General features: G+C 36.8%; 1 protein-coding gene across 3 annotated transcripts in view; it reads left to right on the forward strand.

The window, feature by feature from the left end:
- SLC16A7 (solute carrier family 16 member 7) overlaps nucleotides 1-12,887 on the forward strand; it is a 76,302-nt gene that overhangs the window by 40,933 nt on the left and 22,482 nt on the right. For all 3 annotated transcript variants that reach the window (XM_030479287.1, XM_030479285.1, XM_030479286.1), the window contains exon 2: nucleotides 2,822-3,064. In XM_030479287.1, the coding sequence (XP_030335147.1) occupies nucleotides 2,851-3,064 (214 nt within the window). In that variant the 5' untranslated portion in view covers nucleotides 2,822-2,850. The remainder of the gene's footprint in view (nucleotides 1-2,821; nucleotides 3,065-12,887) is intronic.

The raw sequence follows: 12,887 nt of genomic DNA on the forward strand, positions 1-12,887 counted from the left end.
TTAACTGGAGCTAAAATTTGCTATCATGATCATAAATGAACATCAGGGAAGCTATTATTAACTCTACTCTGTGGGATAAACAGGAGGTGTGAGATACAATGATCCAGGCTCTTTGTGACAGCAAAACGTCTAGTGCAGGTTAGCAGCAGACAGGGCCATGTAGTGGGCCCTGCAGCAGTTTGCCTCTAGGCTGAGGCATAGGAGCAGCCAGAGCCCCTTTGCTCATCTCCTTAATGCCCTCCTAGTTTACTGCGAGGCTTTTGAAGGGAGGAAAACACTGAACTGTCAGAGCCTGTTCTGCTGACGTAAAAGGGTGGATATAATGGGATCTTTCCAAAGCGCCGATGCCTTAGTGACATTCAGGAACTTTCAGCAGTCTTCCGACTAATGTGGTGGCAGTGATTTTTCAAAGTGGTTGTGTATTATTTTTAGGAAAAGGAGTGCTTCCTCAATAAATTGATAATCCCTTTCCATTTTTATGGAAAGCAATGCCTTGATGTCATGTGACATTATTAAATTTTATAGTAGAGATAGAAGTGTTGTCACATAAATATGAAATATGAAAACAAATATGCTCAAACCTTTGAAGTGTAACAAAACCACTGTTAACCGTTAACGGTAACAAGTTAACCATTTTTTTGGGTTTTGGTTTTTTTTTTTAGGAAATAGCCAAAAGTTTTCTCCGATGAGCAGAACAACAGCTTTCTGAGACAGATAGCAAACTGTTGTTTACTGTCACTCAGCAGAACAAGAGTTCTGCTTTTCATGCTAATTTGAGGTTTTGTGCTTTTGAAGGCCATCAATCATCACTATGTGTGTTGTAAGTTACTGTGGGCTCTCTGAGATACTCTTCCTTTTAATGAGTCCTGATTCAGCAACACAAACTGGTATTTAACTGCTTTGCCAAAGTTAAATCTCAGCAACCAGAATTGTCCATACTTGTCCAGCTTCTAGTGGCAGGCCTATGCAGAAACAAAGTACATGCCAGAGGTTCTTTCTGGACACACATATAAAAAGATTTATATGCTCTGTGTACAGAACAATAGATACCTACTATTGCCAGCAGCAAATCTATGTTATATGATGCAGAAGCCAAACTACCTGGGCTTTTGCAACCTTGCATAGGAGCCAGATGTTTTAGTGGTTGATTTAGCTTCCCCACGGAGGTCTGCCAATATCAGGGTGATGTCTAGAATCAGCTTCAGTAAAGTGAAGAGTCAGAAGTGCAGTGGATTTCTATTACAGGGCTAGCCTAGAGATAGATAATCTTAAAAGCAACACTTTGCCAGTTTTGCGGAATATATTGCACACGGTACTACATGGTGTTTACCCTGAAAGTACTCAAGGCACTATCCCAAGAGATTAATATAAGGTGACACAGTTCATTTTTTTAGTTTTTGTTAAGGTAATCATATCACTCCCACTGGTAATGCAGTTTGCTGTGAGAAATTGGAATATGCCATAAGTGGTACGGAAGAAATCACATACAGACTTGCTGGCAATCATAAGCATAACAGCAACCCACACACTGTTATCATCCACAGCTTTTGAAACTGGTGTGGCAGGAGACCAATCAGGAGTAATAAGCTGCTGAAGTGCCTAAGAAAGAAACAGGGAGGAATGAGAAATTTTAGTTCATGCTGTCTGTGTAGGCTGGATTACACAGAAGAAAACACAGTGGACTCCAGCTCTGTTTTTAATAATAAAGGGATTTGATAGTAGAAAAATCTCAGAATTACAAAATGGATTCTTGCTACTACATGTTTTCTAAAAACATTGTACAGAATGTAGAAAGCTAAAGTTTTTAGATACCAGGATGATAATAACACTATGAAATTTATTTCTGCCGTTAGGAGTTTTATGTGGATTACCTGTGATTTCTTGAGCTGCCTGAATGTGTTGGTTGTACCTCTCATAACTTCTATAAGATATCAATCTGGTGGCATCTATTATGGCAAATTCTATACTAGAGAATAGCTGTGGAAAGTTTGTGAGGTTATTGGTGAAAGACTTCCTAATGTCTTCTGACATACTGAAACAGAGCAAAAGTAGTACCATCAAGCTCCACCTTGTTCCTGCAAGTAATATCAACATCACTAAATGAAGATGAAAATTTTTAAAATAGGAGTACAATATGGGATTGTAAGATTTTGTATTTATTTTGTGGATACACTGGGAAATTTAAATCTCTGCTTAGAACCCACCTTTTAGATGTTCTTATTTGATAAGCAGGAGATATCAACAAGGTTAAAAAGTGGATAATGACAGCACATGACAAAAAAATGTGTAATGAATTTACTCCTTGCTGTTATTGTTGATGATTTTTCTGAGGTACCAGTAAATCTTACTAATACAATAGCATTTACTGATAAATTACTGTAAATTTTTTCTGTTGTTTCCTATAAGTCAAATTTCCACAATTGTGGGTTGGTTTTTTTTTTTGTTTCATTCCTGTGCTAAATCCATACTGTAGATGGTAGAACTATGTAAATTAACCCACACAAATACATCACTTTCCAATAAGTGATTAATTGCAAATACAACTTCAGTGACTGAGATCAGTAATTTGTAACAGTTGTCACATACTGAATGGGATATTGCAAATATTCTGCCTCAGCTTTTTTTGCAGAACAGATTTTGCTTTTAAAAACAGGTACTCGCGTTCTGTGGCCCCATGAAAGCTGGAAATTGGTCTCTGCTCTGAGGATTCTTTCTAATGCTTGCAGATGATGATTGAATACTGCAGTTTTCCAAAATGAAAACAAAACAAAACAAAACAAAGCAAGCTGTTTGAAACCTTGTGTCTTCTTTTCTTTTTCAGCGTAATTGGAGAAGAGACAGATATCAAATATGCCACCAGCAACAGCAGCACCAGAGTACCCACCTCCAGATGGAGGTTGGGGATGGGTTGTGGTCTTTGGCGCTTTTATCTCCATTGGATTTTCCTATGCATTCCCTAAAGCCATCACAGTATTCTTCAAAGAAATACAAGAAATCTTCCATACATCATATAGTGAGATAGCTTGGATATCATCAATAATGTTGGCTGTCATGTATGCAGGAGGTAAGATATTTGTGAAATTTGCAAATATCGTAAGTTTTTTTTTATTTTTCTAAGGTCTTAAAGTATTTAAGATTAATTGCTACCTGATTTTATTGTTATTACCTAAAGAATGTACCAAAACACATGCTTCCTTTTATATCATGCTTTATCAGAGACTACTGGTAGCCACATCATCATTAAAGTACTGTTTACTTTCTCTTTTAAAGCATTCTATATTCTCTTCCATTTTGTTTTCCCCTTAGGGCCTTTTGTTTGTTCCTCTACCTAATTCTATTGTGCAATTTTACCCTAAATTCAGTTTCTGAGAGTCAACAGTTTCCAACAAATCAATGCCTATGTAACTACTCCTGATCAGTATCCACTGTCTCGGTGAGATCGCTCAGGAGATCAGATGATGGAGCTTAAGCACAGAAAATTATAATGGCAGTGAGGGTTCATTAGTCAGACACAGGTATTCCTCTGTAGAGAGGGGTTTTGTATCTTGCCCCTATTTGCCCTAAAATAAAATCCTACTTTCCATTTAGGCCAAGAGTGATGTTTCATACATGCCATCTGTATGACAGCTAATGTATAGAAAATACATGTGAAAATACATGTATAGAAAATGAACAGTGAATATAAATTCTCTGATATCTTTTTTTCTTGTGAGAAAGCAAGTGAAGAGCAGGACAGATGAAAAAGGCTTTTAAAGCGTAAAGCCATGTTTAAGTACTAAGTGTCAAGCCTGCTTTGGCAGGTTTTGTGTCCATCAGATTCTAAGACTGTTAGATTTTGCTTGATTTCTTCATTCTTTCAGATTAATTTTTAAGTGTTGGTGGGAGCTAGCTGTTACTTAGGCAAAACACTTTTTCAGGCAAGTTCAGAGGTTTGAATAAGAGGTTATTTCAGGTAATAGATCTGACATTGCCCTTTCTTTGGATGTTACAAGGTAATCACTTGGAACACCTCAGACTGTTTGCAATGATGAGGCAATTAAATGCATGTCTTTATGTATATGTGTGTATGTATATGTATATATGTATAAATGTATATGCATAGAAACAGAAAATATTGTGCCAATAGCACAATGAGATTCAATATCTTTAGTCACTGAAGAGCACCACTCCAATATTTTTCAGAAGTGTTGTCTGTGTAATAGTAAAGTACGATATTACCAGGTCCAGTAAACAACCTATTGAAGGAAGCATGAAGTCTTAGTTTTTATCTCTGATTTCAACCCACCTACATTTTGACACCTGAATGACCCTACATCCTTTAGCAGTCAGGGAAGAGAGGTAAGTGCCTACAGAGAGGAAATCGGGCTACCTGAGTGGTTCTCTCTAAGTTGCTGTTTTCTCCCTCTGACTATAAAAATGAACCTGCAGCCAGCATAGCATTAGCTTAAGCACCTCAGGTAAATATTTTTCAGTTAATGGGATGGAGAAATGGATCCTTCTTTCAAATGCTGGTGTAGATGGGGACCTTATAAATGCACCTTGACAGGTGGTGTCAATCTCAACAAAAGCTTGCTGTTCAGATATTTTGATCCCTTTTTTATTCATATACTAGTAGAAAATAATAACTTATTCATATACTAGTAGAGAATCATGCAGGATTTTATAGGACCGTTAACTGTAACTGATTCACCAAAATACACGAGGTGAAGAAGTAACTTGAACTAATGCAATCAAAAGTGAAGTAAAAGAGCAGATATGTCCCATCACTTTCAGGTCCCCTCTAATATAGTCGCTTCTGAAGGGTGCAACAGCACTCGCACTGTGGAGTATAGATGTGTAACTGTAGAGGCCCCTGAACAAAGGCTGGACCCATCTGGAACAAGGGAAGAACACAAGTGTTGAAAAGCTGGAGTTTGTTTCTGCTTTCCCAATGCTGTGACTTTTGACCTGGACCCTTTTTCACCACTTTTTCAAATGAAAGTTATATTTTCTAAAGTCAGATTTGCTGTATAGTGCAGGTACTTTTGTTTTACTCTTTGAATAATGTTTAATTTATGCCATTTCTGTCATCCATTTCTGCCATCATTCTGACATGTGTGTTCACCCAAGTTTTATTAACAGTAGAGGTGCAAATTGTAAAATCATAGAATGGTCAGGGTTGCAAAGGACCTTAAGATCATCTAGTTCTAATCCCCCTGCCATGGGCAGGGACGCTTCACCCTAGACCATGTCGCCCAAGGCTCTGTCCAACCTGGCCTTAAACACCACGAGGGATGGAGCATTCACAACTTCCTTGGGCAACCTGTTCTAGGGCCTCACCACCCTCATAGGGAAGAACTTCTTCCTTATATCTAACCTGAACTTCCCCTGTTTAAGTTTGAACCCATTACCCCTTGTCCTATTGCTATAGTCCCTAATGAAGAGTCCTTCTCCAGCATCCTTGTAGGGCCCCTTCAGATACGGGAAGGCTGGATGTTTAGCTGTGGTCATTTTTATCTGTGGGGTTCAATGTGCACAGCTTTTCATGTAAAATACAAAACATTCAGTACTTCTGCCTTTTCTCTAGTACTTCTTTTTACTGTTCTGGGTACGAGCCTACTTAGTTCACGTTGACATTAAAAATTACAGAATGATTTTACGGTTCATTCTGCTAACACCTACCCAAGTCACTACGAAGATTATCAGTACAGGAACACTAGGCAAAGTTGTTTAGGTGTCTTTTTACAGACTTGTGGTTTTAAAATGCTGAGAATGACAGCCCTGCCTGATACAAACATTCTTTGAAGCCATAGCTTCTCTAGAACCACTTCCTAAAAAATAGGCCATTTAGACAATCACTGGCAAAATATGAAATAGCAATCAGGAAAAACATTTCTGAAGGAAATAATGCCATTGTTCTTACTGTCTCAGGGTGGTTTGATTTCTTAGCATTGTGCTGTAATGTGAAATACATGTTCAGACCATGAGTATGAGGTGCATTGTTTACTATGAAGTGTGATATGTATGCCTGTGACGAACTTTGTTCATCTTACTGCTAATTAAGGTAACCTGAAAACATCTAAGATCTGTCGTCCTCATTAGAGTTTAGCATTCAACCTATTAATCATCACAGTGGGGTCAGTGAATAAGTTGGAGTCTGCAGACACTCTTTACTTTGGAGGCTGCAGCCTCTTGCAGTAATTAGCTGGCATCTGTGTTTCAGTAACAAGGTATTAACTTACCTTTCAATGCCTGGAAAAAAAAACAAACACCAAAGCAAAAACCTAATAAAAGGCATCCAGTAAGGAGCTAAAAGAATGTTAATTATGTTTATCACTTACTTCATACTTAGAATAAATGGCATTAAATTATAGCAGACCATCTGGCAATCCATATGGTCTCCTGCAGTCCTGGTTAATTCCAGCAAACAGGTCAAGCACAGCATTCACCTCGTTAGGAAAGCACTAGGCAGAGGTGACAAATCTGATAAATCAAATCAATATGAAACTCTTTTCCCCTCTCTATCTGGCATAATATTCACTTTCATACTGGGGTTTGTTATTGGTTTTGTTTAATTTTTTTTTTTGGTTGTTTGTTTTCTTAAGCTCTCTCTTCTCCCCCCTACATTCCCCCTTATCTCCTGGATGTTTGTAAGAGTTTACTATAAAGCCATCCCAAAAAGCAAGATCCTGTGATGTGATCAAGATTACAGGTATTGCACAGATTCCACTGTTCAGCCCATGCTTGAAAAAAGCATCCTCTGGAGAAGAGCAGTAGTTCAGTCTCCATGGCAACTCCTCCTTCTGCCTCTCTTGAGCAGAGACTGTTGATTGTGTTAAATTAAGGTTGATGGTTTTGTGTTGGACTCCTACACCCAAGGGACCATGACTGAGACCACCAAAATTTTGTTACTGGAGGACAGGCACTGGGATAAAATGGAATTATGTACATTATCCTGACAGGGCAACCTGTGTTTCTGTATGTGTAAGAATATGTATATATAAAACATGTATGCATGTATATATTCTTATGTACACAAACCTTGTATTCACATACTTATAGAACCATATTTATGCTCTAACACACACAAGTATTAAGGAACTCAAGGAAAAGATCAAATACATTTGACCTCAAGTTCTCAGTTCATTCTTCTCTTCTTCAGAACTTCACCTTTCACTTTGCACAGCATTAACAGCCAAAGGTGATTAGAGAGCTTGTTATCAGAGCTTGATCTGTTTCCAGTAAAAATGTTTTCATTGCTTTCAGTATAGGTTTGATAGGAGCCTTAGTGGCAGCTATGAAAGCCATGTGACAGGTCTGGTGATTTCAGACACAGCTGACCTTGAGTTTTAGATTTCCTTAGGGAAAAAGCAGTTGGTTTGCTCGCTGGTCTTGAAGTCTTTTTCTGTCATTTTTTCAAGGACAATTTCAGGTTTGGGTTTGGTTTCTGCTGTTTTGGGTTTTTTTTGTTGTGTTTGGTTTTGTTTGTGCTTTTTTTAATGTTGTTTGGGTTTGTTTTTGTTTTTATTTTCCAAAATAACTTTTTGGATGTGACATTGGGTTATAGAGATTAGCTTGAGAGATGATTCTATGACAAATCCTTCAAGCCATACCCATCTGTGTACTGTGGTATAGTCTCACTGGTCTGAAGTTCAAAAAAAAAAAGGTTTGTTTAAATTCAAACGATATTTCTAAGTAAATAATTTTAAAAGCACCTTGGAAAAGCAACTTTGGAAAGATGCTATATAAGTGTGAGTAGTGGTCATTACCATTTTTCAAAACACACTTAAAAAATGAAGCATTTAATAACTTCCTCTCTCTTCTTCTGTATTTCTTAAGTTATTCAAGTTTGAGATTTAGTATTTCCAAACAGGAGCAAACCCTTAAAGGATTTTTCATGTGACAAGACAAAAATAACCTATAGACAAGTTCTCTTTTTGATTTTTCAAATATTAATTTGGAAAATAACATATCATATGGTATGTTCAAAATATTTGTGATTTTATCTCAGTGGGTGTTTCGGTGATATTGCTGTGAAGATGAAATGGCGTGCACAGTGGAGATGACAGTTGCGAAATCCATGTAACACAAACAACAGATGGTTATGGATTTTTACTTTTGGACAGGACCTGGACTCCTACACTTGTCTTCCTCCCTGGTAACATTTTCATATTTTGGTTTTACAAATACTGGCACAAGGCATTCAGTGGCCATGGATAAAGAGATTGAAAAGCTTTCTCAGTGACCTGTGTCCTTTGTTGTCAGGGACAAGCATTTTTCCCCATCAGAATATGCAAAATGTTGAATTTTAATAACCTCATTTAGAGTGTCCTTGAAAGAAGAACTTATCAACTTTCAGAATGCCTCGTGGGTATAAGGAAATACTTCACATTTTGCCTAAAATATACGTAAAACATCTATATCAAGTTAATTTGAGACTTGCGGATAAAGTAAAAGAACTCATAATGAGGTGACAGAAGAACAGAGCAGTGTGAATCTTACTAACAAATGGAGATAAGTACAAAAAAGAGGTATCAATAGTAACAAAAATATTATAAATTTACAGTAGTTCAGTTTTTAAAAAAACAAGACCTGAATGCTAAGGAAGCCTGATAAAGCTTCCTAAGGGTAATACAGCCACTTCTTAATGTTTCTTGGAAGGCTTTGAGTTTTAGTAAAACTGTACCTTGTAAGGCAACGTTCTGCAGTAGCAATGCCTGTTTTGAAGAGAGGCCTTCCCTAAAGTTTAGAAAACACTCTTTAAAATCGTCATGAGAAGAAAGATGATAAAAAGCTGAACTGTCGTAGATGGTTTTATACTATTTTTTTCAAACAGCTTTCTTGTCCTATCTACAGGAGCAAGCTGGTATTTTACTTGGCAACTTTCTGTGTTTGGCTGAACATACAAGATCTAACTGTTAAATATTCAGTGCCTTTTGGGGATCCTCTTTTGTGAAGTTTTCATGAGACTTAGTTTTTACTGGGATCTGTTGAGCCACACCCAAGAGCCAGTCTCAAAGTTAAGGACATGCGTCCACTGAGAGAAATAAGGGTTGGGGTTTTTTTGTCTTTTATTGTATGCTTACGTTAATTTTGAATAATTGTCAGAAAAACATTATGTGGTGAAGAATTCCCACTGTCCTGCTACCATCCTCTTTCCAAATAGGTATTCCAAAGGTATCCAAAACATAGGTTATTAGTAATGAATTCATGCATATCATGGAAATATTTGTGGTAATTTACATTTAATTAACTCAAGCCCTTTACTAAACCAGTTCTTATTTGTATACAAGTAGGCAATGTGAATTACCTAATGAACATTAGTTAAGTACTCTTTTCCTGTTTAAGGCTTTGTGTTTGTCTTGATCTTCGTTTGGTTTTATGCTGAGGGATTTCTGTAAGTAATCAATATTGATGGCTTTTTTATCTGCAGAAAAGATTCTGTTTTCTCTCCCACTTTGTTTCAAGTAATGGGTCAAAGTCGAACAATAATAAATAACATGCATCATAAAATACATTTTCTAAGGGGCTTAAACTTTGGGTTTGTTTAAGAAAGATATCAAGGGACGAACGTAGGCCTTTGATATGTTCATTGAGCTTGTAAATCTTTGACTAAAGAATGCTTATTTTCTGTGTACTAATAATGTTGGATTAGTTCCCATATAGTTTTTCATATCACTGGATCATACAATGGTTATATTCATGATGTGTGTCGGGTAATTCAAAGGTAATGAAACAATGGTCTTGCACAACTGGAAACCATGAGATCTTTAAGCAGATACCAGAGAAGTACTGTGGGGAAGGAAAAGCCTTTGTATAGCGTTGTAGTCACACCAGCACTTCAAATGAAATAATAAACCCAGCACTTTACAAAGAACTTATCATAGAATTTTACTGGTCCATTGTTTTGGAATGTCTAAGAACTATTCCCTTGTTTATTTTGAAGGGTATATTCAAGGGAAACAGAGTTGCATTGATACGTTTAGAAAAAATTCTAAGCCAGTATCAAATGGCAACAGCTGAGACTTTTACTGTGACACATGAAGACGTAAATCTATATTTGTTAACAGAGGTAAGTGGACCAGGGACTTAGTGATGGGTGTATGCTGATGCCAGGAAACTACAGAAATCAAAGAATGAGGTGGTTTTGAATTGTCTATTATGATTACTTTTAACATTCTTTTAATTGATTAACTAGGTTTGAAGATTTTTTGCAGAGATCACGTGAGACGTAGATGAACATGTGAACAGTTTTTGATGAGTCAGAACCTTTTCGTGTAACAGTGATATTCTATTAAGATTACTTATGTCGAAGAACATCTTTGGCAGGTAACACATGTTGGTGCATAAAAACAAAAGAAAAGCTTACCTTTGTTTTCCATAAATATTGGAAGGGATTTTTTAATTGTCAAGAAACAGTTAGGCATTTTCAGTACAGTGGTACCTGACTTTTGTTCAGGCGAATATGTACTACAACTTGACAACCAAATGAAAGAATGTGATTAAAATAGGAGACTGTATTGTGAAATAAGACGTTGATTTCCTCATCCAGTTCAAACACTTCTCACAACACTTTCCCACTGATGATGGGAACATGTGCCCTGTTTGGTTTTCTATGTATACTGCTTTGAACCACTTGTCATTAAATGCTTTGACTTTTAGAAAACTTTGAAAGAAATAGTGCTACCCTTACAGCTTTTTAACAATAATAGCTAGGGATTATAATCTCTAAGGATTCATATTTGGTCTTTCTCAGCCTAGGCACCTACATTTGATCCAGTTGTCTAGCCATCTGTTGTCAGTCAGTAAAACCAGGAATTTCTAATTCATCCCTTTCCAAGTTAAATGCTCAAAATACATCAAATAAATCTTGTTTTAAAGACTTCTGTGTCTTTTGAGTGCTAAAGGAATCTAGAGGAAGAGTTGAGAGTTCCATTTGGCACAAATCTGAGGTGATGCCACCCTAAATGGTTGTTGCCCTATACTAATACATTATATTTCACTCCTTAGAGACCTTAAATCTAAGAATGTTCCTGTTAGAGATATGTACCCATGGTTAGTGATTTTGAGCTTGTTCTGGTTAAAGTTTGATTTTTTTTCTTTAATTTACCTCTTATACATTGCATGGGTTGTAATTCCCCTATGTTTCAGTCACACTGATTCAGTTGTACTAGTTTTGTGCTGCGTTGCTTCAGCCAAGACTTGCAGAACTAAGCCAACCCCTGGCTTAGGGCTAGAAGATCACAGACACCAATATGGAGGATGACCAAATAGCGTTTTATTAAACAACAGCAGGTGCTTTATACCTTTCGGCCACACGGAAGTACCTGTTCTGACCCAATCAGAAGGGCAGGTTAACAATTTTTACCTTTTATGGTATTGTCCAGCCTAGCCCCACAATTCCCCTCTTCATGCTATGGGGCTTGTGAGAGTACCTAGGGAGGGGCTCTCTCTTTCCGTACATCGCGATATCTTCCGGCCGCCATACCTTAACTACCTACAGTTTTGATACTATTAAAAACACCCGGTATTTTTAAGATTACCTATTAACTTGTAAATCTTCTCTAATCTTACAGTGAGTTTCCTGATATCCATAATTCCCTTTCTTCCATAACCAGCTAAGAAAAAAACACAACCAGGAGAATAGCTAGTTTGTCTAATAATTGACCAAGTTTACATTCTTTTGTAGCTGATTGTAAGCTGATAGAAATCTATGGATCTGTTATATTTTCTTCTACTATGGAAATGTCTTGAAGGCCTCTTTGTAGCACTCCTCTATCAGTATCAGCTGGCAGTGCCAATTTTGTCAGTACAAACCTTACTCATACTGCTCTTCTGTAGAAGAATACTTTGCTTTTCCAGGAACTGAACTCGACTGAATTTTTTTTTACAAGAATGAGCTTCTCTGTCCTGCACATGCTGCTTCCAGATTTGCAGATGTGTCCTAATTATAATTTTGTTATTTTATACATTGTAAAATATAACTTAATGTTATGACTTTCCAAGGACTCTGCAGTGGCTTTAGGGTCAGACTGGCACAAGAGAGGTGGCGGGTGTCCTGTGTGGCCTTCCCTAGAAGGGGGAGTAATCTTGTGTCCTTGGAAGTCAAATTTCACTCAGAAAAGCTTCAAGAGCAGTTCTGTTCTAAATTGTTTGAATTATTGGCGTGTACCCAAATGGCAGAATTGACCCCTCCTAATTGTGCTGTTGCTAAGCTTTGAGTGCATGTAATTGAGTAGCTGAATCTGTTTTTATTTGCCTAATCAGAATATCTTTAAATTCCAGAGTAGCAAGTAAATAAACAAAGCGCAAGAAGTTTTACTTCTGGTTATTCTACTTAAAGACTGTCTTTGCAGGAACTATTAAATCCATAGGAAACCAAAACTCTATAACTGTTACCACAAAATGTTTAAGAAACATAATGTTTTAAAGCTGGTGAGAAGCAGCATAACATTACTTATGATGATATAACATTAGTTAGTTAGTTCGTTAGTTAATTTACCTGGACGTCTGCCCAGCAAAACATAGAAAAAGAAAAGAATTGAAGTAAAATAGATCCATTATTGATAAAGAACTTCAGGTCAGGTGCTACATAAGATGACAGAAGGAAAACTTCCAACAGATTCATTGGAATACATAGTGATGAGTGACAATTTTCACTGACAATGTTATGATTTTATTAGAGACATGTGAAATAGCTGCCTGGAACTCCATTCCAAGAATGGACACCATGGTTAAAAAGTTAAAATAAATTTTTCACCTGCGTAAAGTCAACATATAAATATGTTTATATATTTATGCAAATATGTTTATCCATAGGTATTTGTAATAACAGTATCTCTTGAGAGCGTACCTTTAAGGACTTAAGTGCTGCCAGAGGCACTCATTAAAATCACATTTTTATTTAT

The sequence above is a fragment of the Strigops habroptila genome, chromosome 3 (assembly GCF_004027225.2).
Source record: "Strigops habroptila isolate Jane chromosome 3, bStrHab1.2.pri, whole genome shotgun sequence".
In the NCBI taxonomy this organism is placed as follows: Eukaryota; Metazoa; Chordata; class Aves; order Psittaciformes; family Psittacidae; genus Strigops; species Strigops habroptila.